The sequence below is a fragment of the Kwoniella shivajii genome, chromosome 1 (assembly GCF_035658355.1).
Source record: "Kwoniella shivajii chromosome 1, complete sequence".
Taxonomy (NCBI): Eukaryota; Fungi; Basidiomycota; class Tremellomycetes; order Tremellales; family Cryptococcaceae; genus Kwoniella; species Kwoniella shivajii.
Genome location: NC_085908.1, coordinates 1167605 through 1192414, shown reverse-complemented (window position 1 = coordinate 1192414; position 24810 = coordinate 1167605). Strand labels below are relative to the sequence as shown.

Genomic DNA, 24810 nt, shown 5'->3' with positions numbered 1-24810 from the left:
CGACGGCGCTCTAAACACATATCTCATTCGATTCCCATCCTTGATTCTATACTACTCGAGTCATTGGATTGACAAACTGTTCAATAGACGTACATCTAACAACCTCTTGGGCATATCGGCATTGATACTCCCTTCTTCCCATTCCTTCCCTTATACTCCTTTCATCTTGTTCATTTCGTGGTCAGGCTCGGTGGACGGTGACAAACGTGGACCCATTGAGAAAGAAAGAAATACGCGTCACCGGCCTGCCCATCCTACACATTTTGTCTGTAATCCCCTTTCTTTGTTTTCATCGGGGGACCACCAACTATCTTACTCAGATTCACACCTTGGATATCATTGAACTGTACATTAGATCCATTCTTAACTCAACATACCCCCGACAGAACTAGTGTCTGAATCGGACAATCAATTGAAGTGAGTAGATATCAACCTCACCGCATGGAACTGTTTATCCGCAGTACTCTCTCTACTGCTCATATCGTATCAAACAACAACCCTTTGTCCATCAAATTTCAGAGTAGTCCATGCTGATGTTTGAACGCACTGATTAGTCCCTTTCATCTCCTTTCTTTCTTCTCTTTCTTTGCTTCTTCTCTTTCTTGATTTCTCAACATGTCATCTTCATTACTTGAACCACCAAACTCAGATGAACCGTCAATGGCCAGAGGAGCGAGTAATAGCGGTTCAACAGATGGTTCCGAAAGAGGCAGATCACCCGTTGTAAGCTATCTCTTCTCACATATAGATATCTCTTGGTGCCCGAGCTGAAGTTTTGTTCTTAGATGCACTCAGCACATCTGGAACATCTGCGTTCATCTTCCAGAACACCGACTTCAGCAGAAATAGACGCTGTCATAGCTGCTGCTATGGCAAATGCCCCTCCTCCAATTCCCATCCAACCTGAATTCACCGAAAGTAAGTCATTCATTCCTCAGGTACAACTTTGATAGGTGCTGATGCCAAACTTCTCCAATAGACATAAATAGATCAGCAACTCCATTGATGACAAACCTCCTTCCTGCTGCTGTAGGATTAGATGGAAGAGTGAATCTCTTTGTAGGGAATGTGAGTCCGACTTGATCAGAGTGCGCATGAAGGTCGCAACAGCCATGGACTGATACCTTTCTCTGTAGCTACCTTATCGAGTGAGATGGCAAGACCTGAAAGATCTATTTCGGAAAGCTGGAACAGTATTGCGGGCGGACGTTAGTTTGGGTCCGGATAATAGGAGTAGAGGATACGGAACTGTCCTAATGGGAAGTAGGGAAGATGCTGCCAGAGCAATAGGTGAGTCAAATTTGTGTACAAGCTTCATTCGCCATCAGCAAAGCTAATATCATATTAAGACCGATACAATGGTTACACTTGGCAAACACGGACGCTCGAGGTCAGGCCAGATCGTTTACCTCCAGAGTATGAACCTCAAAACCATGCCCCCCATCCTCCACCTCACCGCCCCGCAGTCTTCCCGTTTCATTCAAGTGGACATTCTCCTTATCCGATGGCAGGTCATCTTACACCTCAGAATGGCTGGCAAGGTCAAGGCCGACCACCTTTCCCTCAAGGAGCAGGACACAGCGGATCTCACGGAATGTTTATTCCTGGACTCGGACCAAATCCAACTGCTCATCCTATGACTATGAGTGGATCTTCACCAATACCACCTATACCATCAGCTCAATCACCTTCTGCAATGTACGGAACCCTGTCACTACCACTTAGTGTACAAAACACAGGCGGTCAGGCTCAACCTTATCCTCAACTCGCAGCTTCACCTCTTGCAGGTTCATTATCATCAGGCTTAACTCAACCAACAGGTCCAGGAAATTATATCCCTCGACTAGATTCTTCTACTCCATTGTCACATACAGCTTCTCCTGATCCTTCCATACCAGTTCCTAGAACTACTTCCCCTACTCCGGGTGGATCAAGACCTACATCTAGTCAAGAAAAGGCTCCTACATCCATATCGCCAGCTAGAGGTGATAGTGGATTGGGTAGAGCTCCTCCACCAGGTAATCTGGGTGCATTACCTCCTCCTCCGTTCGCTGGCGCAAGCGCAGTCGTATCTCCGACTGAATCTAGTCAAGGGGTAGCACCTGGTGTAGAAGCACTGGGTTCCAGTCCACCAGCGTTACCACGAGTACCTGGTGCATCCGTGCCGCAACTGGAAGGACTCTCGCATCAAGGTATGGGCTTAGGTCCTCCCAATACCTTGCACGATCGAGTCATCTTCGTTTCTAACGTGAGTATCCTTTGTCTGATTCGGTCGCAATCTTATACTGATCATTACTCCATGAATATGACAGTTGCCATTATCTGTGCAGTGGCAAGATCTGAAAGATTTGTTGAGACCGGCAGGAACCATCATTCGAGCAGAGTAAGTTATGCTATAGTCTGTCATCACATCAAATTCATAGACTAATCGAGATCAAACAGCGTTGCCACTGACGCAAACGGACGACCGCGAGGTTTTGGTACTGCCCTTTTCGTCCACGAAGCAGATGCAGCCAGAGCGGTAGCGATGTTCAACGAGTGAGTGGGTCATGCGAACTAGGTTGCAACGCTTACGTATTCGACCACTGCAGCCGGGAAGTACAAGGTCACCGGATTAGAGCCCATCTTGAGCGAGATTCCCATGTTGAACAAGCTCATCTCACTGGTCCACCCTATCGGAACGGAGTTGCAAGTTCGAACCTAAACTTTGCGAATTCGCCCCCTACGAACGGTTCTGCGGATCCAGCGACATCGTCAGGACGAAGAATGGATGATTCAGCGCCTATCGACACTGCCGCGGAATCTTCAGCTACTCCCGGAAGAAGCATCGAAAGTTCCCCTGCAGCGAAGCTACCATGGAGTTTAAATACATCATTGCAGCACCAAACACCAGGACGACCTGGTCCTGGACCTGGTATTGGGCCGACTCCTCAAACGCCAGGATTACATCAACATACGCCTAATTTCAGACAGTTGCATCATCCTGGACCTATATCAATGCCACCTTTCCCTTCACTCCATGATAATCCATTGTCTCCTTTGCAAACTAGAGGTGTAGCACCCATGACACCTTCAATGCCAGGGTTCGTATTCAACGCACCTGTATATCCTGAAACTCCACCTATACATCACGGATTCATGTCTAACATGGGACCTTTCTCACCTGGAATACCAGTCACTTCACCAAACGCCTTTGGATATAATCCGTTTTCAGCTCCAGGAGCTCCAGTTCGTTATCCTCAGCAACCTCATCAAGGTTCGTCTGCATTAGGTACACCTACAACTCAATCTTTCCCGATGTTCAACGCACACCAAGCAGGGTATGGTGGTGCAGGTGGTAACAATGGTCAACAAGGAGGTATAATCCAAACGTTACAGAGCAATCCAAATCAAGATTATTTCCCTCCAACAGGTAATGGCCATGGATTTAGTGCACCTGATACCCCAACGCCCAAATTAAACAACAGCAACCGTTTACCACCAGGAAATAATCCTTTGAATGCTAAACAAAGATTAGCATCTGCAGATATACAAGAAAAATCATTGATTGATTCAACTAGCAACCTAGCTCTCAATGTGAATATGAGTGAAAATGGAAACTCGAAGAAAGGGAATGAAACTCCTGAAAGTCCAAGTGAGTTGAGACGAACTCATAGTGGTACAACAAGTACGGATAATGGTGCTTCTACCATCGGTTTGCTACCTGGAAATGAGATAAAACCTAGATCGAGTTTAGATGAAAGAAGAATAAATTTAGATCCTACTTTGTTAGTTAGTGGAACAGATAGAAGAGCAAGTTTTGGTGATTCAAGGTAATTAACATCTGGGTTTTAAGTTCAATCACTGACAAGGCAGGTGAGATGGACTTGCTAGTTTCTGTTTTAATCTCTTTTTTCCTTTCTTTCTTTCTTTCTTTTTGCTGTAATTTCGTTTGTTTCGTTTGAATCCACAATAGGGTCATCTGGTTAATTGGTTACTTTGCATCGCATGATAAGCCTTTTTAGGCTAGATATGTATCCTCATAACGATAGATATGCATTTTCTTGTTTGGGCTATATTTTCTATCTAGTGGATTATTCTGATGACTGGCAGACAGAATCCTGGTATCTGATACTGTACTTGGTAGTACAGATGGGTGTGAATGCAGGGTATACTATATATACACGCCATGCGTCTCGACGTTCAAATATGCTTTTCTGGCATTATTCTAATATGAATCTATTCTTTATGATGAGGAGAAATCTGATGTGAATGCGATCGATAGGGTATTGCTAGTAGATATTTAGCTCAAACGAGGTGTGGTACCAGACATGTGCATCTGGTCTTCAGACAGAGAACAAGGATGATTATCAATGCCTACCGGCACGTTCTTGAGAAGCGTCCTTCACTATATAACGATAGTTTTATGTCATTTAAGTTATCCCAGCACTGATGAATTTCACTCGGAAAGCGCGGTGATAGAAAGAAAGACAGGCTTATTGACAACTTACATTTGTGAGCTGGATCCCAACCTTTCGCGGAATTTGGGTTTTTCAATAGTGGATTAGGAGAAGTATTGGTCGTAGATCCTAATGAAGTGTATCTATCAAACGGATTGCTAAGTAAGCTTGGATGTAACCGTAAAAAAGGATAAATACAGTTGAGAACAGTAACTTACCCTTCATCGTATAACGAGCAATAAGGGACTTTCAATTCTAGTAGGAAATCCCAAACGTCCGAATAAGTCCAATGTAAGATTGGATGTACACGTAGGAATTGAGGCCAAGATGGATCTGTCATAGCTAGTATTTCGACGTCTACATGGATTGAAGAGAGAGAGAGAGATACGAAGATCAGCTTGAATTGGGATATGATGACAGAGCATGCCTTCGTGTATGTTGCCGTATATCCACCGCATAACTCACTATCATTGGGATCACCTTTTCTGGTACCGACTAAAACGGATTTACTTCCTTTCCCACCTTTATTTAACCATTCTTCCAAGGCTGATTTCATCCCACCGCCAAAACGATATAAGTCCATTCCATATGTTGTAGTACAATCAATGACGAATTGATCTAATTCCGGAAAAGGATTAGGAGCCGTTATATATATGCTACGGATCGGTGGATATGGAAGTGATTCTACTGATGAAGATGAAGGCTGATGATGTGTCGCATGACCCGATATATCCATTGTCGAGTTCGAGTTCGAATTCGAATCCGGAGAGGAGGTAGAGGTGGAATCGGATGCTGAAGTGGATGGTATCGGTGGTGGTACGACAGCTGGTTTGTCAAGTTGAGTGCTGGCGATATGTATTTGATCAGGTGGACTTGGTATCACAATCGATGAATCTGGTTTAGGTAATAATTCACTCGAACATGATTCTTGAGTATTTCGAGCATACAACACAGCCGCATAGATATGTAATAACACAGTACCTAGATGAATGTCAAATTAATATCAGTATATATACTATATTTACCTCTATAGCTAGCTTAGCAAGTGCCATGAATGACTCACAATCCTTTCCACCATTGAAAGACATAGCTACTGCTTCTTCCCTACGATGCCAGATTAATAACTCAATCAGCACAGCGCCTAGTAGAGAAGACAAGAAATGACAGCTGACCTACCCTAGTTGACTTAGAACAGTCTCAATGAGCACTAAAGCTTCTTTTACTAACCTCCCTAACTTATCGGCCTTTTGAGCTCGCTCAAGTACAGCTAAGAGGGATGAAGGATCGATCGACATGTTGATGTTCTTCTCGTTATCTGAATTTTCGTACAGATGCTTGGAATGACCACTTTTCATTACCTGCCGCCCTACGATGAGCCTCAGTTCCTCTACCAACACTGAAGTTAAACTCTTAACCGATGGTCTTCTGTCGTTGGTTTGACAGGGAAGGGTATGCGGTTGATAACGATGACCCAAAACCCTATCTCGATAAAAACACATGCACGCACATTCATTCAAGATATCTCGAATCCGAAAAGGCGGATCTCCCCGGATCATGCCATGTTAGGCGAGAGCGGACACAGAAGGATATGGTGAGGCTCCTACCTTGCACACAAGGCGTAGACTACCACGCTCTGTGCGCCTAACCGAGCCATTCTTCTTTCGTATATATCAACCTTAAACCCAAGAGGATATGCGAGTGAAAGATTCGATTACACCCTTCTGACTTCTTCTCATATCTCCAGTACTTGACAACTCCTACGTGTTTCGGTAATCGCGTCAAATTAAATGATATCGATATGATCTTCCGTCTGTAGGACAATCCTTCAGCTCAGAGCGGATAGGATACGCCCCTTTCAGAATGGCGTCAACCTCTGCCAATCCCGGTCCTTCATCTGGTCCTTCGAATCATCCTCCTATACCTTCTCAACCTGCCACCTCAACTACCACCGTACCGAGGAATCCTCAACTAGGCAAAGAACCATGGTTTGCTTACCCCACTCCCACACCCGAGCAATTAGAAGAGGAATTACCCCCTTATTTTGAAGGTGAAAACGTTCCTCTAGGTCCATTACTGGATAGATTAGTTAGAAAAGGTTATGGTGATTTACGGTACTTACTAGCTGAAACGTGAGTGTATAAACTCCTATGTCAATGCTGATATATTCGTCATGCTGAATGATCTTTCGTGGTTTACGCAGACTACCAAATGTACCTCCTAAACAGAAGCCAAAGCAAATCATAAATTATGCTACTTCAACTCGTCAAGCATTACTAAAATATCTAGCAGTATTAAGATGGAAAACTGCGGTCGATGTACCATCAATACCAACCTCATCCAACTCTCCGCAAGTACATGCAGGAAATGGGGTTGTATATGGATTGTCCAATTTCCCTACTCCCCATTCGAATGGCGATCCAAACGATACTTCTCCCTCTGCCTTGTCAAATAAAGGCAAAGGTAAAGCCGTTTCTGGAGGAGATGAATTGATAAGAGGAAAAGTCACGGATTCAAGGAGATTAGCTCAATATATGGAACATCAAAATAAACAACATGATGATGCTGTTGTTCATATTAGACACGTTACAAAACTCGTTGAATCATTAAGGTGAGTTCCAGAATGACCATTCTGCTTGTCGTCCACTTAGTGTGATGCTAAAGTACGTTTGGGTGAACTTGTTATCCATCAGAGAACGAAATCCTGATCTCCTCACCGCTCTTGCCCTTCTTTCGACAGGAGACTATTCCCGTCTTCCAACATCAATGACAGAACCCTTCCTCCCAAAACCTCCTTTGACGATTTCGTCAGTGCTATCGATTCTCCGTCGGCTCAATCGCCATATCCGGTATAGGCTACGCTGTGTAGACTACGTACCTCCCGAACTTATTGTTGAGGGTATATCAGATGGACAGGTGTATCTTCTGGGAGGCGGAGAATACGGATGGAAAGCGAGAATGACAGTTGTGGGATTTGAGGAAGACAGTAAATGGTGGTTGACCGGTGTGGAGTGGTGTTGGCGCCATAGAGAGAAAGGTGTTGATGATCCAGGTGGTGATACGACCGCACAAGCAAAGGGCAAGAAGTTTGAAGGTGAAGAAAGGCAGGGTATACTGGATTTAGCAAATTTAGAGGTACTGCCGCCTAGAGAGGTACAAGCAAGCTCGCAGGCGAAAGAAAACATGATCAGAAACGAAGGCGAGGATATACCAAAAGTCCCTGAGACTGGTCTCAATGGTACGACCAAGGGCATCGAAGATGAAGGTGGATCACTGGATGTGCCAAAGATAGTCGACGCTCCTTTAGTCAGGATACATAACTTTTTACGTATGTCGCTGTCTCTAGACTTGTCTGGCTAACTTTTCGACGAATGCTGATCTTCTGATTTCACCCTCAGAGCATCTGTCCTTGTCGTATCAACTAGAGCTTCTCTTTTCGCAGGCAATGGCGTTAAGTCAAGGGAAATGGAGGAATCAATTAAGAGTTGAGATTGATAGAGAAACCAAGACATTGAAAGTCAAATATTGGATGTGAGTTCTTTCTGTGTACTAATCTCGGAGACATATTAGGCTAATTGTTGCCATTTGGGACCAGACGTCCTCGGCCAGCAGCTTTACCACAACAGCAGGCAGCTGCAGTTGGCAAACGACCTGCACCCCCTGTAAATCAAGGGACAGCTAGAACGCCTTTGGTTGGAGGTATCCTAAGCGTCTTCCTCACCGAGACGAGTATAATTCCCAATGGAACAGACGCCTTGTTGGGCACAATATCATCTGGCGGCTTATCTCCCTGTGAAAGAGTGTTGCGGTTGCATCTGGCCGTGAAATGGGAAGTGGGTGAATTAGGTGTTGGAGGAGGATTGAAAGTCGGAGATGCAATGCACGGAGAATCTTTACGCATAGTGAGCTCCATTTTGATCATCGTCCAACAACCGGACGGAAAGCTCAATTTTCTCTAACAGAATTCCGCGTCTTTGGACATGGAAGAACTCCTTCTGAGTTCTGCTCGCGCGCATGCTGCTCATCTCACACGAGTTCAAGCATCTTCTTTAATCTCATCGCCCAAATTCATCCAGTCTCTCATGAGCCAGCCTACGTTGCAAGACTCTGAGGATCCTACGTCTTCACTCCCACTCACACTCAAAATACCATTACCCTCAAGACAGAGTATATCCAGTTTATTGATTGGCGTATCGGCATATACTGGCTCTTTGGAGATTGACGATGATGGCAGTGCAGGGCATGAACTCAGATCTGGTAGAGTAGATCTAGCTACTAATAACGTCAATGATGGGAAGACGCGCTTAGTCGATGAAATTGGCAGGTTGACCGTAGCTGTGAGTTTTTATGTCGACCCTGACCGAAGGTTATGCTAACGTTAATGTTTATTGGTCAGATCGTGATGGAGAACCTAGAAAGTCAAATGCATCAACTAGGTTGGCAGCCTACTCGTCGTCTAGCTTTACGTTTACAAGGTAAGTTGAAAGTGTGGTCAAAGTGAAAGGATGTTGATCGTAATTCAAATACAGACCTTCATCCGGCTACTACAATCTTCGTACCTCTCCCTTCCTCCTCAACTTACTATTTTGTCACTAAAGTTACCCCATCTGGCCTTGCCTATGACCTATTGAAGGTGGTCAAGGTGCCAATGGATAATGGTTTGGGCTTCGGTGTCAAATCGGCTGTTGGCGATAGAGTGCCTCTTGAGGTCGAGAAACTAAGGTCAAGGAGGAGAAATAGGTCTGACGATGGTTCGGCAGATATTGCGTCGCCGTAAGTCATCTAGATGACCACATATCAGAAAGAAGCTAAGGTTTCTGGGCGATTGATTAGATTCGAGGTTGTGAACAGAGACTTGAAGGAATTGTACATCTTGTCGAAGTAAGTCTGACTAAGCTCCAGATGGGCAGATTGCTATATCTGTTCAGAACCGCACTGATCTATTCGACCTGTAGTGCTCTGGTCGCTCAGTCGATTATCGAGCGACAATTGAAGGATCGTTCAATTCCCTATACTGCACGGTATCCTCCATCGGCCGGTCCAGGTGCACCGCGGTCAGCTTCGGCTTTAGCAGGGATGATTCCAACGATATGCGTCGATGTGCGGGATCTGCTCAAAGAAGGGAAGAGTGGTGCAGCCGCGGATATTGCTATGCCTAATGTCGGTATGCAAATCGAGGATTGGTGGAAAGGTGGGAAATGTGAAGTGAGTCTGACTAGCGTAATTGCGAAAAATATGAAGTTTGTAACGTGGTCTGATGGCTTGAACCATAGGTGACAACCATTGTGCAACTTCGCCATCAATCCTCCATGGCCGAAGCATCCACAGCCCCCTCTTCTCCCTCACCGGGCCAAACGCCATCGCATGCGAACTCTGAAGATATCTCCTTTGACCCTGCAACAGCCGTCGTCAAGTTCAGAGCGAAGGATATCGGTAGATGCGTACCTGCTTTCCTTGAACAATGGGAGAGATTAAGCAAGGTCATTGTAGTGGCTGGAGAAGGTGAGCAAGGTCTTTTCACTTCCTATACAGAATCCTTATATGATGCGAAATTCGCCATCGACTGCTTATGCTTTTACGCGGCCACGAGAAATTTATAGCTGACCACCTGTATCTCAATCAGTCAATCGAATGAACAAACTAGCCGAATTTCAAAACGTTAAAATGCTTTCATTCGATCTACGTACAGCTACTTTGACATATGCGACAGGATATAACGCGTCAATAACCTATACCCCCACAGATGATTCTTATCAAGTCACTTTACGGACAGCGGGTCGACCCTCCTCGGTGGTAGATATCGATGGCACTGATTCTGAAAATAATCAGGAAAAGAAGAATCCTCATCTCATCTTGGCTCCTCTGTTGAGTGCAAGGTTAACCGAGCTCGCTTCTGCACCGATGGGAGGGATAAAGAAAGGGGCTATCGGAAGGGAATTCGTTGGACTACTGAAGAACACTTTACCTTTCTTTGAACAGGTAGAAATGCTTGAGAAGAGAGATTGGAGATTGGTCATTCTTGATGTGAGAACTTGGAGAATAGTGAGGGATTTCCAAGGCAGAAGGTAAGTTAGTCATCTAGATGTCCACTACCATTTGACTACTTCTTGTGTTATCCGTGTCTATCGAGATCTCAATCAGTCCAGGAGCACGAATATTGATCTGACCTTTGCCATTTCTTGCGTAAACAGATACGCATTGGATATAACACTTCTACCAACCCAAACGCACTACCTTATTCAATCATCCCTAAATCCGAAAGGTCCAGATAAAATCATAGATGAGTTCACAGGTAGATTAACTGAATTCCCATTAAAATCAACTATATCAGAAATCTACGATAAGCAAAAATCGGCTTCGCTTAACCCTGAACAACAAGAAGTAAAAGTCAAACAAGAACAAGAATCAAGATCGACGTCCAAACTTGCTCCTACAAACAAGGGAGGAAATGCCATGTCAATACCGCCCCTAATGAAAATTGATAGAGGTAATAGTATCTTAATTGAAGTCGATCTGATCAAAATCATTCTGAGTGATATGATTTCATCCATCGAGGATTCGATTGGAACCAAAAATGAGTAGAAGAGCATCTTACAAGAGAAAGAGCCAGCAGTAGGATGTTAAATGAGGCTGCAATGGTGAGGGGCCAACGTGAATAATACACTTGTCGTTGAGAATTAGAATGAACAATTATTCCTTTGTATGCAACATTAATCTTTTTGTTTTTCCATAGTTGAATCGTTATATTTGGGTTTATGCTTTCATCATTGTTCACGTAACGTCTTGTTTGATTACCCCTAGATGGTAGATTGAAAATGCATCAATCCTCATCATGACATAGCAGACTCGGGTGATAGTGCATTACACCTCATTTCATGCACGATCAGAGAGAGATTCATATTATTATTGATTAGATTCCTCGTAAAATAGCAGTATTTGACGAGGAATATGCAGTCTCAATGGGATCGACATGAAGACAGATCTGGAAAATGGTCAGACGTATTAGATTCATTCATGAACGACAATTATATACAATACGGACTTGAAAACAATATCTATTTTATGAGGATTTCGGATATGTTACAGACTGTAAGGGAACTTTTTTGGTTTCTTCATCTGTTCGCTTTCCTTTCACATAAGACAAAACCATCGAATCAAATTGCATTCCACTCCGCTTACATTATTGACCTTTTTCCATCAAATCAAATCAAACCAAGTCAAAAACAAGACCAAATCAAACCATGGATAACGATAATTATTCTTCATTGCTGTTAGACGAGTCATGTTTATCTACCATAGTATTGATTACTGTTGTTTTGATTTTGTTGCTGTTGTGGATATTGTTGTTTGACTCTAGCTTCTGTATATTGTCTCATTTGTTCGGCTGACATACTTGTACCGCCAGATTGATATTGACCATTTTGATATACACCCTGTTGATTGTTGGCTACATTTGATGATTGATATTGCTATGTTAAACCAATCGTGTATGATCAGTATTTCCGTTTCTTCTTACAATGTAATATGATAAATGGAAAGGAATGGAAAGGGGAGAGTCTGACTTACCTGGCCATTTGCCGGTTGTTGATGATTCGCAGTACTCGGTGTAGGAAGTGAAGCGATTTGTCTGTGAGATGTAGAAGTAGCTGATACGTTTAGAGGGGTAGGTCGAGATTGCTGAACGGATGAGCTCGAGGAAGGGGCAGTGGTTGAGTTTGTGGTCGTGATTGTGGGTGCTTTTGCCCTAGTAGTGGTTTTAGGCGGTGAAGCTACTGTTCGTTCAGTCCTCGCTTCGACAAAAGTTGGATCTTGTTCTTCTGCTCTACGAGATCTTTTCATTGCTCTAGCATCTCTTTCATCAACATCGTCATCATCTTCATATTGTTCAGCAGCTGGTATTTCATTGGCCTTCCTTTTTTTGGGTATACCATCAATGAAATGACTCAAAAGACCCATGACCGTGGTATTTGTAGAAACGTTACCGGGAACATGGACTCGAATCATAGCTCGCATCTTTCCGATCTCTCGAGCGATGGATTCGATTGAGAGGAAGCCCATTCGACTGTAGATGAGATATGAACTGAACCAGAATTCTATGGAAATATGGAGTCGGTCGTAGTCAGCATGTGTTGTAAAATTAGGTTTGCCTAGAGGACTGATCAATGTGAAGGGTATCTGGTTTTGAGGTGGGATCTATCAGAAAACCAGACCAACTCACCGACAGGAGCTATACGTGGGGTTGAAGTGGTTTCAAAGGCTGCGTCAAAGTGATTCACAGCGATATTGATGAAAATGGATAAAGCCAATTGCGCTCGTAACTTGAATTCTTGATCAGGCTAAGACCAGGGAAATTAAGCATGAGCCTCGAATTCAGCCATGTCACCTTTCAAGAATGATGATAGTGATTTTGTGGGGAAAACTCACAGCATCGTTCCTCTCGACAAAATGCCTGAGTAAGGTGGCTGTAGGCTGCCATATCTTAGATGGGGTACTTTCACGTGCCATTGCGACGAAACCGAGAAGATTCTGGAACGATCGACCTCTTCTCAAATCCCACCTGAGGTTTGTTCCGAGTGTATCTGCTGCTGCAATGTATCGCTTGTCAAGTTCTATGATCCATCCAGGCCATGGTCCAGAATGAGCTTGTAGTTTCTCAGCAGCAGACAAAGCAACACCTAATTGCACACGTTCTATAGATGGACACCTCAATGCCGATCAGCATAGCTCAAAAGGGATCATCGTCCAAACAAAAACTCACGGAAAACATCCCTCTGCTGAGAATCAGTCATACCGTGATATTCTACAGCTGCCAATTGAAGCAAATCAAAGTTCGACTTGAGATCTCGAGGCAATTGTTTCCCACTTCGATGCGAGTCGAGCTTATTGTACCAAAATTTCTCTTTCGTATTAGGCGAAATGAAGGGAATTTTGCCATCCATGAAATTCAGAATGGAAGAACATCGTTGTTTACCATCGATACAAATTCTTTTTTCTTGGGTACCTTCTCTCTCGACAGCAAAGATTACAGGAGGGACGTAAAAATTCTGCGGCAGGTAAAAGCATCAGCATTGAAATTACCGTTTCACGAAACTGACATCCAAAAGGTAACGTCATTGCACAACAGGGCAAGACAAGTAGATTTGCATGTGCAAGAGATTTGTTAAGCGGGCTGATGATGATGAACTTACCATGAACAGTGATTGAATCAAAGCTATCATTTTGGCTTCAGGCCAAACGACATCTCTTTGATATGCAGGACATAATTCGACATCGCCTTGATGAATCATTCCTATTCAGCCCAACCAAGACGAGATTTAGCTCATTCCTCGAGACACCAACTTATCGTTATGGCGATTGACATGTGGTAGACATCAAAGAGTATTAGGCGAGAGCGAGTGAACTTGTTTGACTCACCATGAAGGGATTTAGCAGCTATAGCGATATTATGAGGTTTCACAAGTGAACCTTTAATTAATTCTGCACTGTCAACTGGACCTTTTCTCTTCGGTTTCTTATCTCTCCTTTGGCTTCCATCTAGTTCCTCATCTTCTTCAAGCTCATCGAAAAGATCATCGAGATCTGAATCGTCCGATAAAGCACCAGCGGTAGTATAGTTGGCGGTACTGTCTCGAGGAGGCATTTTCCAGGACGAAACGAGCAGCTGTTAAGATCTTTTGGAAAATGTAATGTCGATGCTTTTTCTGGGTGAGACGCGTTCGCGGATCTCGAGTGAAATTCCTTTGGGCGCGAAGACATTATCATCAGTCAGGGACAAAATAAAGTCATTGATATTGAATGGAAAATCAAAGATACTCACAGATGATAAAATTGAAAATCAGTGAAAGGTATCAAAGGATGATGTTGTCTGTAATATAATGATGAATATTATGAATGGATATAGATAAGAATGGTGGAAAATGAATAGAAAGTATGGCAAAGGAGGGATGTTCTTGCAGTGGTGTGAGAAAAAAGAAGAAAAAAAAAAGAAAAGGAGGGGGGGAACTGGGAATTGGGAATTTCAAGGGTTCATATATCTGTTTTTTCCCCATTTAACTGTTCAAAAACCTCCACTTTCATTTCTTACTAGTTCAGGTAAGATTCCAATTGATCCTGAAACCTTTCACAGCCTCCTCCACCCTTAAAAGTCCTCCCCACCCCCAAAATGCATGTTAGATAAGGGTGCAAACCACCACTCAACACAAAAATGAGGTCATGTGCATGCCTTTCAGTCCCATTTTTAAATCACTTTTGGGGTGATGCACTAGATCATCACCCCAAAAAAAAATCACGTGGCCTCAAACTCACCTGCTTTTGCTTCTCATGATCACTCATTGCTTTGAATTGGAAATTAGATGCATCATCTGCAAAAACAATGCCAAGCAATGACACTGTCCTATGTGAATATACTGAGTCAGAGTGGGGGTGGGTGGGGGCAAATTGTGCATCTCAATTTGCAATCTTAATGGAAAGGTTTTGACTAATTCTGCAAAGGTATGCATCTGTTTCCTTAAATCCTCATTGTAAGATGACATGTATGGATCTGTGATGATGATGATGACGACATTTGAGATGAATATTGATGAAACTCTTATGCATCCTTTCACTTGAACATTCCTTTCGACAGGTTGTCAAGTTCACCTACTTTCCATTGACGATTTCAGAAGATTGACAACGAAGGGATGATATAATTTCACGATACTACCAATGACTATCGATATCAGATTAACGGCATAGGAACGAGAAGATACGTTACTTCATAATATCCAGAATTTTATTTCTGTTTCTTTGTTTTTGATTTTGTCTTTTTAAAGTTAATAACATATAAAGTAATTTGATTGACACATAAACATCTTCTTCGTTCTACCTCTTCGTCTTCGTCTTCGTCGCTCCGTTCTGCCCCTCGCCCTTTCCTCGACAGTCGAAGGTCTCTCACACTCACTGATATTACGGAAAGAACATGTCATCTTCTGTACCTGAATATAATCCACAACACGAAGAGAACCATCAACAATTATCGACTGATCGAAATCCATTGACGGACGCTACGTTGACGATCAGAGTGATCAAATCGTTCGAGTTCAGGACTCAGAAGAGCCTGGTTGTGAAACATCTGAATTTGGAGGAATTGTCTGTTGCACAATTGATGGATCTAGTTAGAGATGGTGAGTATTTGCCTTTTTTCCTTTTTTTTTCTTCTTTCATTTCGTGATTGTTGAATAACAACAGAGTGATGAGAGTGGTAGTGATTAGCTGAAGTGAAAAGTACGAGGAGAAAAGAAGCGGGTTTCATTCATCTGGAATTGGATCCAATTTTGGAGAAATCTTCGATAGAATCGCATCCTATCTATCAATAATCGATAGTGGACAGTCGAGCTTGAATGCATTGCGCATGATCGTCGATAGTAGACAAACTCTCAATTAAACACAAGCTGATCAAATATCGCTTCTCGATATCCTTGATGTTATCATAGATATCAAGAAACAATCAGGATGGAAACCATACCGAACACTCGTCCTTGGTGAGTCCACTCATATCCCGCAGTTCTAGCTACTGCATAATAGACACTTTGTTTTCGCTAATACAAGGTAATCCTGATTAGACACGATGAAACTCTACACTGTAGCTCACGGTCACAAGGTCAGTTCCTGTGATCTTACAAAGGGGAAGCCCCGCTTACATATACATGACACCTACACATAGACAACGAATCTTATCATTAACTTAGATCACGATGAATGGATATTAGATCCTTCCAAAATACTGAAGGATATAGGAGCTCGTAAGTGGTTTGAACATTTGAACTGAATCATGAATTATGAATTGCAATTACCTCTATGAAATCTGACGAGCGTTAGCTAATTTCCCTTTTTCACGTTAACGTTTCCCCAGAAAACGAAACTGAAATATCATTCTTCAATAGAGAATCTTATGATAAATTCAAAGCTAATCCCGAGGTATGTTTCCCCCTCGATCTGCATCTTACATTTAATTATTCGTTGTTCCAAAGTGTATTGATTGATGACCATTCTGCTATTAATAGGTGAAATGGGATTAGTCCTTATAACCCTCCCAACTAACTCAACTCAAGCAATCTCGCTCCTTCTGTAACCATGTAAAACAATCGACTGACATCAAGGCATTTCCTCTTCATTGAATATGGCATTTATAATGAAATAGAATCATACAAAATCAAACTCTCAATGCATATAAGATTAAATATCAATCTTGGTATGAGAATATGAGAATTGATTCAAGACTATTTCTTACCAAACCAGCCACCTAACCAACCTTTCTTTTGTCCTTGCGCTTGATTCGCAGATGAAGTGTCTTCGTCATCATCATTAGAATGTCTCTCTACGAAAGGAGTAGTTTCTCTGGTTTCTCTAGTCAATTTCTTGATCCCTTCTACTGCTTTGTCTTTCACTGTATTGGCACTTTCGATCACCTGAGCTCCGGTCTGAGTCGAAGTCGAAGTTGAATTGGAAGTCAAAGTAGATTTCTCTTTCTTGCCGCTGAGAACCTCTAATTCATCGAAAGGAATATCGATATAATTGAAAGCCATATCGAAGAAGACTGGTTTTTCGATATTTTGAGAGAATAATCCTTTCTTTGAAGCCACATCTAAAATCTCAATATCTTCTTTCAAAGTTTCAATCGTTTCTTTTGATATAGAGATTATCTCTTCTTCTAATGGGATGATAGGATTGGTGAGATCATGAACAGAATTGTCGATTGATGTTTTAGCTTTTTCCAATAAAGCAACCGAAGAAGGGTATGATGAATTTGGATGAAGACAATGTAATCTAGCTAGATAATAACATCTTAAAGCGTGATAATAATTTTCTAAACCCTGTACACCGATTCGGACACCTTCTTTTTCTTGAACAATTGTTAATTCTGATATACCTCTTAAACTCTGTAAGACGGTATCAAGTAATTTGATGATTCCACCTAAACCTTTGACTATCTCTTCAGTTTTCACTTTGCCACCTTTAATCTTTAGATCTCCGACGTTTGTAGGTAAACAAGTCGATAAAGTGGCAGAAAGATTATCGATCAAGGATAAATCTCGCTTGATTCGATGAGATAAAAGTAGATGAATGATATAGTCATGAGCCAGATTGAGCGATTTGGTGATCTCGTTTGAACGAAGTGATGTAGATGATCCTGATGCCTGAGGAAAGAGAAAAGATCGTTAATATATGTGATACGGAGTTGCATTTCATATAGAATAGTGTGATAATGAAGTTCAAAAGACATACCTCATGATCATCCTTTAATTTCCTGGCGATACCTTCAGCTTCACCCAAAACACTTAATACTCTATCCCAACCTCTCATACCTTTTCCTTTTTTATTCTCAAATCTATATAAAACATCTTGAACTTTAGTCATGATTTTGACTAATTCAGCGTTTCTGAATTCGATCTTCTCATTCGAGAATGAAATATCATTCAACTTCTTTTTATCTTTTTCGATTTCCTCATTGCCCAATTCATTCTTGAGATTTTCCAACACATCTTTTAAACCTGGCAAAGCGGCTTCCAAAACATCTTCATCCCCATCTTTGTCATCACCGTTCCCATTTCCACTTTCCAGATCTTTCATCACACCTGATATATCATGTGAATCATTTCGTCCTAATTTATACGCACAGTATCTTATCAAAGAATCATGTGAATCGATATATTCATTTGATAAAGCTTCATCATATGAATTTTTGGATCCTTGATTTAAAAGACTTAGGATCTTACGTCTTACTGCTAAATCTGACAAACATGATCCAAAATCTCCTTTTTCAAAAAACAATTCAGATCTAATCGTTAATTGATAAATTGTCATTTCACTTTTAGTCTTTTGATTGATAATCATTTTGCTTTGTTCGTTCTTGTCGTTGTCGCCATCTACCTTGTCAGGAATGGATGAAAGTGCATTGATTAAATCGAATAATGAAGTAGAGATTTTAAGTGATTTCCTTAACCACGATAATTGATCTTTCTTCAATGCTGAAGGAGATGAATTTGGACTAGTTTTCGATTTACTGGTACTGGTGGTGGTATTGGTGTTTTTACTTTTGATTCTAGTCAATTCAGATTTGATAGAATGAGAATGAGCTAAAGCTCTTTCAGCTGAGAATAATAATAATTGAAGGTCTCTGGTGACAGTGATGATCGTGGCCGCACCAATGAGTTCCCCAAATTAGCTTGGATGACTTTGACGGTCGATATATGATTGTGATTCCGATGAGCTGACTCACCGAACATCTTTGACGCTATCTGTATCTAATTTAGGAGGTGATTTGTACGTTTTCCCTTTACCACAAGTTTGACCTGTTACTTGACGGAGTCTATGGATCTTATTGGCGCAATGTCGTCTAAATTCCACGACATGTCAGCTGACCTTGTATATGATGCCCAAGCCACTTGAAGATTGACAAGCTGACCTGTATCGCTCGTGATCACCATTTCGAAGACCGTAAACGGCTCTTTCTTTACTCAACAGACTGAGCACTGTTTGTCCATCCGTCAGCTGAGACTCGTTGAGTATAGCAACCAAGACGACGACAGCTTACGAGGGAATGATAGGTCCGATTGGGACATATTGGGCTGTTTATCGTAAGTACAAGTATGTGGTGAAGATATATAGGTGGAAGGAATAGTGCAGATATATAGAGAGGTAGAATGAGAGAACAGGAAGTGACAGAATGGTAACCGGTATTATCAGGCTCAGCCAAACCACCCATCATTTACAAGCTGGATAATATCAGGGTCACCCTGATGATTTCGTTCGATTGACCCTTTTCATCCCATCTCTTCTTTGAGTTCTTGACGCACTACATTCCTCGTCAATACCGTACAGAATAACAGATCAATAACACTGGATTAATCCATAATAAATACCTCCGACCCACTAGATACCTGCCAGTTCGCACATCAATATGTCAGGACGAGTGAGTGTCGGCGTCCCAGTTCCAGCCATTCTTCCTCCTGTCTTTTGACATTTTCTATTCTCACTTTTTCCCTCTTTCAGACACAGAAGCTGACTTGCCGTTTGACCGCAGGGCGGCCGAGGCGGTTCTCGCGGAGGAGCCAACAACGCTCAATCAGGCGATAGGAAAAAGAGAGAATCCATATTGAACTTGGCTCAATATGTAGATCAAAGTGTTCGAGTAAAATTCATGGGTGGAAGAGAAGGTATGTTTGCGTTTACGTTTTACGTTTGCGTTTTACGTCTGAATGATCAGCGACATTCACGAATGAATGAATGGAAATCGTCAACTTCCATCCCACCATCCACACCAAAATCACCTTGTATGGGATGTGGGCAGTATGATCGGGTTCGGTGAAACTTGGCAACTGACTGATGTACATCTCACTCTAGTCATAGGCATATTGAAAGGTTATGATCAATTAATGAATTTAGTGATGGATGATGTAGTAGAAGAATACGAGAGTGAGTAGGATCTTATCTGCTTATATCATTTATCCAGCTCTATTCACCTAAAATTGGGAATGACCTAAATACCCAAGATCACCTTACCTTTCCTTCATCCTTATTCGATTGAAAGAAAACCAACCCCGTAATCTCTCTCTCGCTCTCTTTCCGCAATTCTGTAATCAGCGAAATAGACATAGACATCCTCAACTGATATCATACACATATTCTATTAGACAACACATTACAACCTCGTAATTTAGGCTTAGTAGTTCTCAGAGGACCTAATATAGTTTTGATATCTCCTACAGACGGATCAGCAGGTGAGCAAATTTCTTTGTTTCCATCCATGATGTTCACAACGATCAGATAGCTAAATCATGTTTGGAACTCTTAATTTTCCTGATTATAGAAATCGAAAACCCTTTCGCATAGGATAGATCGAATTCTCAAACCGGAGAACTCAGACCAGATCTACATTTCCTGGATTCTTCAATAGCAATACACAATACAAACATATGTAGTATGAAACGTTCTCACGAAACGAAAAAAAGTATACTGGTGTTACCATCAGACATGATATAGAAGCAAACACACAAACATGTATCTTATATATACCCAGAACTTTGTATTGGACTTGCCCAATTGTCCAAATAACTAACCGAGTGAGGTATTTCATAAATACGCGATTCCCGGTCTCACACAATTGACATTTTCAGCATCCTTACCTTCACCAGAAGATACAGTACAGCGACATACCGAACATGACAATTAAATTTTTCTAAAAGGTGCATATGCTTCTCTCACCGTCTTAAATCAAAACCACTGCTTCTTACTGTAGGATTATTTAATGCAAAGGTGACTTAAAAATTTTAAAATCGACAATATCAAATTTTCTTACAACTCTTTCTTCCCATTTTCACTTAGTCTGTTCTTGCCGTTCTTGTGCTCCTCCTGAGGAGAGCCTGTGCTCAAAGAATGTAGCGTTTAAACGTCCTCCTCGTCCTCATCCTCCTCATCACTCATACTTTCCTTCAACATCTCCAACAATTCGTGAGCTTCAGATAATTGAGCCACTAAAATTGCTTGTCCTTCAGGTATACTTCCATCGTCAGCATAGAATTTACCATCTTTCCTCAATGAATCGATTTGATGTAATGCCAAATGATAAGGATACAAATCGCGCGGAGTGTATGGTCCACCATATTTCAACACCTCATTAAGACATTTCTTGATTGTTGATAATTTATTTGCCTAAGAAGGTGAATTTAGCATAATTCGAGAAACCGCTTATCCGATACCGTAATAACACTCACGACAGGCATCAGTTCCTCAGAGATTGGCTCAGACTCAGACATTAATCTGTAAAGCAAACCATGGCATCGACGCAGAAGGAACAACAAAGCCTATATGGATGTACAGTCAGCTCGTTTGTATGGCAAAGTCGATGCAGAGGTAGCTTACATATTGTCCGCCAGCCTGTGTACATTACAGCTTTGTTAGTTACTACAGAGCGTGAGCGAGAGTCAAGATATAGCTCACCTTGTTCCCGTCAGCATCCACGAATTTGCCATCAACACGCATAGCATCGATTTCTCTGAGTGATAATGCGTAACTATTCGTTTGCAACGTTAGTCTACGATCCTCCTACGTATAAATATGACAACTCACTTGTATAAATCCGTTTCTCTCAAGGTCCATCGATGAGTTAATACTATGAATCCCGTTGGTCAGCATTCAGTGTCAAACAATGATGGTTGAACAGTAGTTACGCACATAGTTGATCCAGTTGGGTCTTCATTTCACTTAATCGGTCATAAATAGGTTTCAAAGTTGGTGTAACCTCCTCTTCAGCTTCTCTAGCTTTGATATCTTGTGTAATATCGAAACATGATTCTAGTAGACCCGATAACAATGCCTGTCCTTCAGGAACAAAGGAACCCCCTGGTCCAAGGAATTTACCATCTACTCGTTTTCTGATTCAAACACTACAGTCAGCAAGATTCATCATTATGAAGGAGGAGAGTGATGGTGCTTCCAATACTCACGAATCGATCTTCCTTAGATCCTCAATGATGGCTTTATATTCCGCCTTGTTAGGTTTTGGTTCCGCGGCCATCGCAGCAAGTTGTTTTCTGGAAGCTACCAAACGTTGATGTATAGGAACAAGCTCCACTGAAAGGACCGATAGAGAAGCAAGAAGGTCATGCAATTGATGTTCTTTTAAATATCATGTCAGCTGTTATTGCTCGAGACTGATAAAGGGGATAGCTGAACTCACCAACTCCCTCTAACTTTCTTAACATCAACCGTACGATTGGTTCAGGGTGTTTACCATCTTCGGAGTCTTGCTTGATAACATTCTTGAGAATATCTAACCTTTCTCTGATAGGTAATAGAATCTCTTCCGTATAAGCACCTGACTCATTCATGTGAGAGAGGAGATGCTAAAAAGGATACAAAGCGAATCAATAGCTATTCTAGAAATCTCGACCGAGCTAATAACAGCTGCTTACTCTCATAGAAGCGATTTGGCAGTAGGTAGCAGGAGTTTCTCTACTTTTACCAATGGTGAGAAAGAATAAACTGAGTAAGCCGAAAACATCCGCCAAGACAGTGTCGACCCTGTTGGGTTCAGGTATGGCAGGTTTAGAGGTTGATGAGGATGCTGCTGCGTTATTCGATAGAGAAGATTGATGATGCGATTGTTCGTCTCTGATTGTATTCAACCGAGTCACTGATTTTCATATGAATTCAGATGATCAACAGATGTCTTGTGAATTCCAAAGAACAGGAATGTGGGATTTACCTTGTTTAACCACTGAATTGTAGATTGGCATAACATCCGGAGCACGAATGAATTTCGTTGTATCTTTCTTCAAAGCAGTGAGACGATTTCGAATGGTGATTAAAGCTTCCAAAACAGGGAGCTCCTCCTAAAAAAGTAATTGAAAACGAGATTAGTAAGACTTCTGACAAACGTTTCTCAAAAAGAAGAGATGGGAATAAGAGAACTCACCTGAGGAACCATGTGAGATGCCATTTTACAATTTATCCTCAGCTATGATGAGTATTTGCGTATACGGTACTGACGCTTTGTGGGCGCAGAAGAGAGTGACGAGTCTGCGTTTGCTTGATAGATGAGTGAAAGGAACGTTGTTTTCGGGAAAGAATGAACTTTGATTAGGTAATTGAAGGTAGGGACTGGAATAGCGCCTGTCAATTGCAGAAACAAGATTTAGTCGATGACTGTTGCTGAGCCTCAATCAGCTCTGAGTGTAGGAAGACGAGAATCTGCGGTTGTCTGAATGAACAACGATCAGTCAATACAATGAGATTGTGTTAAAGATGAGTATGATCAATTATCAAAAGAGAGACTGAAAGATGGAAGCAATATTGCCCATGAGAGTGGAGAAATAAAAGCTCGGCGTCAACCGCAATCAGGATCCCCGATGACCTCCATCCCATGCCTAATTCCTTTGACGTGCCTTCTTGGCTCAGCGATAAACAATCAATCAAAAAGAATCCGTTATCGCCACGTTGGACGCGTCGTTTATATACTGAATTAAACCAAAAGGGGGGGGGGGGGTGCACAAATGACGTAAGTGTGTTGTGACAACAAACTGAACAATTGAATCCGCCTCTTGATAATTCCGATTATAACGCCGCGAATGAAGGTTGAATGCACTGCTATTACCCCTTTCGCTGCTTTTTTGTACTGGGATATACCGTATCAAGTGCCACATTCACTTTTAATCCTGTATGAGCTGCCACCCCCTCCTTGTTGAACCCTTTATTCTCTCCCTCCCTCTCTCTGTCTTTCCCCAGCCGCGCCAACCCACGCTACCACTGCTTATTTACTACTACTGCTGCCATTCATCCACCTCATCTCCCCTCTGTCCCCTACCTAACAACCCCGGTAACACTTTCCTTCACATTCCATCATCTTTACATCAATATCACAAGTACACCAGTACATATTCATCTTCAGACTATATCACCTGATCAAATGTGAGTGCACAACCCATCTTTCGATCCCCATGATAGACTGTACCATGCATAGAGGAAAGAAGGGAGACGACGTGGATTGAGAGGAAAGATAAACGGTGGAGTCATTCAACGCTCATATCATCGTCACCTTCGTTCTTTCCATCCCACCTTTATCTCTGTCTCTTTCATCGCTATACATGAATCCTTCCTTTGTCCTTCATCATCATCCGTTTTCTTTCGTTACCTTCACACTCATCATTCCGTCTTACTTCATACTGTTGGATTGAATAGGAAAAGCTAACGTATTGAATTCAATTCCATTTGTTGTCCACTCGACCTTCTTATCGCTCAACAAAATAAAACATCCCTTCAACCTACTCATTCATCACTCAACCCAAATCCATTATTCACTTGACGAAACTTGTCAACAGCCAACAATCACAAATACTCTCAAGGTGAGTTAGCTATTGCATGGTGTACTTCAGTATGAGGAGAATGTTTGTCCGTGGGAGTTTGGGGGAAGATAGACTGAGGTCTGACGACGCGCTTTTTTGCGCGTCCGTGCGATCGAGTCGTGTTTTATCTTGTTTCGATTCTCTTAGAAACAAAACATAGCATTCCTTGCACCACCTTCCTTTTTCCAAACGAGACGAAACGATCTCTTCCAGCCATTCAATTCGATCAGATCGATTGTCGGCAATGTGAACACGTCCGGATAGGAGGATGGGAATTGAATCGCGTCATACTATTTATTGTATTGATTATTTCCTTCATTACCTCGTCGCACGACGTGGCTGAGTCTCACTCAGTCCATTGTGATATCTCGTCTTTCTGGCTTCCTCTACATGGTGACGGATATGAACGAAGAGTACATATGCTGATCTATTTACTGCTTTACTATCCTCACTCTCAAAACCCTTATCTCGCTACCATCAACGTACAACCACCA

General features: G+C 42.0%; 8 protein-coding genes across 8 annotated transcripts; 4 read left to right on the top strand and 4 right to left on the bottom strand.

Moving 5' to 3' along the window:
• Positions 1 to 615: 615 nt before the first annotated feature.
• IL334_000445 (uncharacterized protein) lies at positions 616 to 3816 on the top strand (the record flags this gene model as incomplete). The annotated part of the gene is made up of 8 exons (XM_062932229.1): positions 616 to 723; positions 786 to 918; positions 980 to 1068; positions 1137 to 1290; positions 1350 to 2248; positions 2313 to 2383; positions 2443 to 2538; positions 2592 to 3816. 8 exons carry the CDS (start codon positions 616 to 618, stop codon positions 3814 to 3816), a joined length of 2775 nt encoding a protein of 924 aa, XP_062788280.1.
• A 533-nt stretch (positions 3817 to 4349) lies between these two features.
• On the bottom strand, positions 4350 to 5734 carry IL334_000444 (uncharacterized protein; the record flags this gene model as incomplete). Its single annotated transcript, XM_062932228.1, has 6 exons — positions 4350 to 4387; positions 4491 to 4582; positions 4658 to 4796; positions 4905 to 5420; positions 5503 to 5543; positions 5616 to 5734. 6 exons carry the CDS (start codon positions 5732 to 5734, stop codon positions 4350 to 4352), a joined length of 945 nt encoding a protein of 314 aa, XP_062788279.1.
• Positions 5735 to 6299: 565 nt separating this feature from the next.
• IL334_000443 (uncharacterized protein) lies at positions 6300 to 11018 on the top strand (the record flags this gene model as incomplete). Its single annotated transcript, XM_062932227.1, has 13 exons — positions 6300 to 6568; positions 6640 to 7047; positions 7130 to 7764; positions 7835 to 7967; positions 8032 to 8338; positions 8399 to 8773; positions 8833 to 8911; positions 8966 to 9209; positions 9270 to 9317; positions 9392 to 9641; positions 9710 to 9938; positions 10060 to 10501; positions 10628 to 11018. 13 exons carry the CDS (start codon positions 6300 to 6302, stop codon positions 11016 to 11018), a joined length of 3810 nt encoding a protein of 1269 aa, XP_062788278.1.
• Positions 11019 to 11722: 704 nt separating this feature from the next.
• On the bottom strand, positions 11723 to 14076 carry IL334_000442 (uncharacterized protein; the record flags this gene model as incomplete). Its single annotated transcript, XM_062932226.1, has 7 exons — positions 11723 to 11905; positions 12003 to 12529; positions 12655 to 12772; positions 12861 to 13126; positions 13195 to 13480; positions 13625 to 13725; positions 13851 to 14076. 7 exons carry the CDS (start codon positions 14074 to 14076, stop codon positions 11723 to 11725), a joined length of 1707 nt encoding a protein of 568 aa, XP_062788277.1.
• A 1317-nt stretch (positions 14077 to 15393) lies between these two features.
• Positions 15394 to 16492, top strand: IL334_000441 (uncharacterized protein; the record flags this gene model as incomplete). Its single annotated transcript, XM_062932225.1, has 6 exons — positions 15394 to 15598; positions 15908 to 15955; positions 16037 to 16074; positions 16138 to 16216; positions 16327 to 16391; positions 16478 to 16492. 6 exons carry the CDS (start codon positions 15394 to 15396, stop codon positions 16490 to 16492), a joined length of 450 nt encoding a protein of 149 aa, XP_062788276.1.
• Positions 16493 to 16693: 201 nt separating this feature from the next.
• On the bottom strand, positions 16694 to 19036 carry IL334_000440 (uncharacterized protein; the record flags this gene model as incomplete). The annotated part of the gene is made up of 5 exons (XM_062932224.1): positions 16694 to 17611; positions 17700 to 18591; positions 18694 to 18810; positions 18880 to 18946; positions 19009 to 19036. The coding sequence occupies 5 exons, from the start codon at positions 19034 to 19036 to the stop codon at positions 16694 to 16696; spliced, it is 2022 nt and encodes a 673-aa protein (XP_062788275.1).
• Positions 19037 to 19374: 338 nt separating this feature from the next.
• IL334_000439 (uncharacterized protein) lies at positions 19375 to 20306 on the top strand (the record flags this gene model as incomplete). Its single annotated transcript, XM_062932223.1, has 5 exons — positions 19375 to 19386; positions 19498 to 19630; positions 19818 to 19889; positions 20108 to 20194; positions 20284 to 20306. 5 exons carry the CDS (start codon positions 19375 to 19377, stop codon positions 20304 to 20306), a joined length of 327 nt encoding a protein of 108 aa, XP_062788274.1.
• A 552-nt stretch (positions 20307 to 20858) lies between these two features.
• Positions 20859 to 22914, bottom strand: IL334_000438 (uncharacterized protein; the record flags this gene model as incomplete). The annotated part of the gene is made up of 11 exons (XM_062932222.1): positions 20859 to 21125; positions 21188 to 21277; positions 21336 to 21350; positions 21414 to 21486; positions 21543 to 21585; positions 21648 to 21847; positions 21920 to 22091; positions 22153 to 22318; positions 22388 to 22608; positions 22681 to 22807; positions 22891 to 22914. 11 exons carry the CDS (start codon positions 22912 to 22914, stop codon positions 20859 to 20861), a joined length of 1398 nt encoding a protein of 465 aa, XP_062788273.1.
• Between the last annotated feature and the right edge of the window lie 1896 nt (positions 22915 to 24810).